Source organism: Harpia harpyja, chromosome 11 (genome assembly GCF_026419915.1).
Source record: "Harpia harpyja isolate bHarHar1 chromosome 11, bHarHar1 primary haplotype, whole genome shotgun sequence".
In the NCBI taxonomy this organism is placed as follows: Eukaryota; Metazoa; Chordata; class Aves; order Accipitriformes; family Accipitridae; genus Harpia; species Harpia harpyja.
Window position 1 is genome coordinate 6,375,588 of NC_068950.1, and position 3,158 is coordinate 6,378,745.

The 3,158-nt window shown below is 56.9% G+C and overlaps 1 protein-coding gene across 2 annotated transcripts; it reads left to right on the forward strand.

Annotated features, from left to right (window-relative positions):
• Positions 1-821: 821 nt before the first annotated feature.
• Positions 822-2,706, forward strand: TIMM13 (translocase of inner mitochondrial membrane 13). Of its 2 annotated transcripts, XR_008237188.1 has the most exons (4): positions 822-1,057; positions 1,241-1,309; positions 1,386-1,545; positions 1,640-2,706. XR_008237188.1 is itself a non-coding variant. In XM_052801648.1 (3 exons), exons 1-3 carry the CDS (start codon positions 920-922, stop codon positions 1,482-1,484), a joined length of 306 nt encoding a protein of 101 aa, XP_052657608.1. In that variant the 5' UTR covers positions 823-919; the 3' UTR covers positions 1,485-2,151. The 2 variants fall into 2 exon arrangements, 1 of the variants encoding a protein (XP_052657608.1); XM_052801648.1 differs by having other exon boundaries at positions 823-1,057; positions 1,386-2,151.
• Positions 2,707-3,158: the final 452 nt, after the last annotated feature.

Consider the following 3,158-nt stretch of genomic DNA (forward strand, 5'->3'; position numbering starts at 1 on the left):
CTCAGCCTGTCCTCCTAGGAGAGGCTCTGATCCACCCCTCTGATCGTTTCTGTGGTCCTCCTCCTCTGGACCTGCTCCATGTCTTTCCTGTGCTGAGGGCTCCAGAGCTGGACACAGTACTGCAGGTGGGGGTCTCACCCCTAGAGCAGAGTAGAGGGGAAATGTGAACATAGGAGTAATTTAATCCAGGAGAATGCTTCTTAAACCTATTTGCACTCTTTTGGTCTATCTGCCCGTTGTCGTGGATGAGTGGAATGCACCTCATCAAAAGAGAGAAGCAGCAATATTGTTTTATTGAGGTAAACCAATAATTTGACAGAGTCCAGTAAGTTCGATGGAATCTAACAAAGTTTAACAGCGGTTTGACAAGGTTTAGTAAGTTTGATGGCAAGGTTCACCTTATTAATTACTGCATGGAAGGAACCATTCGCACTGCTGGGGAACACGAAGCTGGGGAGTTACTTGGCGGTCCGGGAAACCAGCCCCCGCAAAGCTGCCCCGGTGCACTACCACTGCAAGCCCTGCAGGCGCGTTTCCCGCCCCAGGACTTACCATCTTTCTCAGGGCCACCTCCACCACAGCCGCTGGTGACACCAAAACTCATCCCCACATGGGACATCGGCCTCTGCCCTCGCCCCGGCGGCGTCCCCGGGCGCCTCAGGTGCAGGCGCGGGGCACCGCGGCGAGCAGGCCGGCCTCCGGGGGCCGCGGCCCGCCCTCGCCGCCCCGGCTCCGGCTCCAGCTCCGGCTCCGCTGAGGCGACACCTGAGGGGAGCGCGGCGCGGTGCACTCCGGGAGCGGCGAGGCGGGCTGGCGGCCGCCCCGCCCGGCGGGCGCGGTGCACGCTGGGAGCCGTAGTCCCGGCGAGCCGCCATTTCGCCGGCAGCGTGGGGGCCGCCGCCCGCGGTGACTTTGCGGCATGGAGAGCGGCTTCGGCTCCGACTTCGGCTCCGACTTCGGCTCCGGGGGTGGCGGTGGCGGGAAGCTGGACCCGGGGCTCATCATGGAGCAGGTGAAGGTGCAGATCGCCGTGGCCAACGCACAGGAGCTCTTGCAGGTCAGGAGGGGCCATGGGGGGGGGGCGGGCGGGGGCTGCCCTGCGGCCTGGGGGAGCCCGGCCCTGCTGCTGCCCCTCAGCAGTGCGGGGACGGGGGACGCGATGGCGGCGGGAGCTGCCGGCCCGGCGCGGCGGCTGGCCCCGGCCGGGGCCCGCGGCCCCTCTCACGACCTCTCTCCGCAGCGCATGACGGACAAGTGCTTTCGGAAGTGCATCGGGAAGCCCGGCGGTGCGCTCGACAACTCGGAGCAGGTGAGCGCGGCCGGGGAGACGCGGGGACCCGCGGGCCACCCCGCGGGGCGACCGCTGAGGGCTCTCTGTCCCGCAGAAGTGCATCGCCATGTGCATGGACCGGTACATGGACGCCTGGAACACGGTTTCCCGAGCCTACAACTCTCGGCTGCAGCGGGAGAGAGCCAACATGTGATGCGCCCCGGCTCCTGGACCGGGGAGGGACCACGTGGGGAAGAGACGAGCGGCCAGTCCAGGTGGTTGGGGTGAAATCCTGCTGCCTTTCCAGCCCCTGCCGTGGCAGAGCAATAAACCCTCGCTGAACCTTTTGCATCCATTGGCTTTTATTAGCACCAGCCCCAGGAGCAAGTGAATTTTCCAGCCTTGAGAGCCACCGTGAGCTGCTTGGTTTGCTTCATGCCCTTCCCAACGGTCCGGACTGGCCAAGGCATATATAGCAGCTTATTAATGCCTGCTGAAAGGGCTGCGAGAGGCAAGGAGCCTTCTGTGGAAAAGGGGGGCCAAGCCAGCAACACAGTCCCCTTGCCCAGGAAGCAAGCATGGACCCAGCCATCAGGTAGTTACCCAGTCCCTTTTCATCAGTGGAAAAGCAGCCGTAAGATGCTCCACGTGCCACACTTGGCTCTTTCTTCCCTTGTATTTGTATAGCTGTGTGTGGGGCTCACTTTTGGGGTCGCAGGCTTTGACTCAGCTCGAGCAGTGTGTTGGGGGGGCGGGGGTGCTCTTACTAGGTTTGCAGCACAGCCTTGCAAATAGTTGTACAAGCACAGCTGGGGATGAAAAGGGTTGGGAAGTACTTAGGTTGATTTCTTTATAGAATAAAACGTGTTGTGTGGCTGTGATGTTCTGTAACTTCTGGTTTGGCTCTGGCATGGACATTCCATCTTGCAGCCTACCTTCTAGGCCTCATTTTTTTTGAGGAAGGAGCATTTCTGCAACAGAGGACTTAGGTCTGCTTTGGGGCTGAGCTTTGTATTGTTCTCAGCTTACACACCTCTCCTGCAAAGGTCAGTTTATGCTGTGTCAGCAGTGTGCACAGCAGCTGAAAGAGGAGAGTGTTGGAGGTTAAAAGCACCCATGCCCCTCTAGTGAGATTTTTGAAATCCCTTCTTTTGAAGCTCTTCTATATTTTATAAAATATTTCACTGTTTGCTGGGGCAGGGAGAGAGACTGGAAGGACGGTGTCTCCTTACCTGCTAGGACATTCAAAGGGATGTGGGAGAACCTGATTTCATTTAATCTCCCAATGTGGTAGCCTCTATGAAGGGACTAAAGTGTTCTCACACAAGGTAAACTATTAGGAGATAACTGGATATTTGGACTAATTGAAACTGAACTGGAGTTTCCCGTCCATATTGGGCAGAATGACTACTTGAAAATAAAGTGCTTTCCAGCCACGTTTTCTTAGGAGCTTTTTTACTTTTCTTTATGGCTGTATGAATTTTGTGGTACTGGCTGTGCAGCAGTCTCGTCTCATGGATGGGGGCATCCTACAAGTGTTCCAGCCATGGATCTGAACCCATCTTGAGCTGAGCCATGCCTGGAAGCACGTCTTCCACCTTGCTAGTGCTCTAGCTGGGAAAGTGGTGGATCTTACTGCCAGCTGGGTTGGGAAAGAAGAAACCTCTTGCTATACCAAAATGCAGAGCTTAAGTGCCAAAGACTAGGAAGGGGTTTGGGGTACTAGCTGCTGTTCTGTTTTGGTGGTTGAATCTACGAGGAGATGTCTAAAAGTCTGCTTAAGATTTGACACGTGAGATCGGCAGCAGTTTTTTCTTGTGAACAGAGGTGTGTCTGTGTGCCTTATGCTGGCTAGTGGGACCTGACTTCCCACTGAAGACGTTGTATC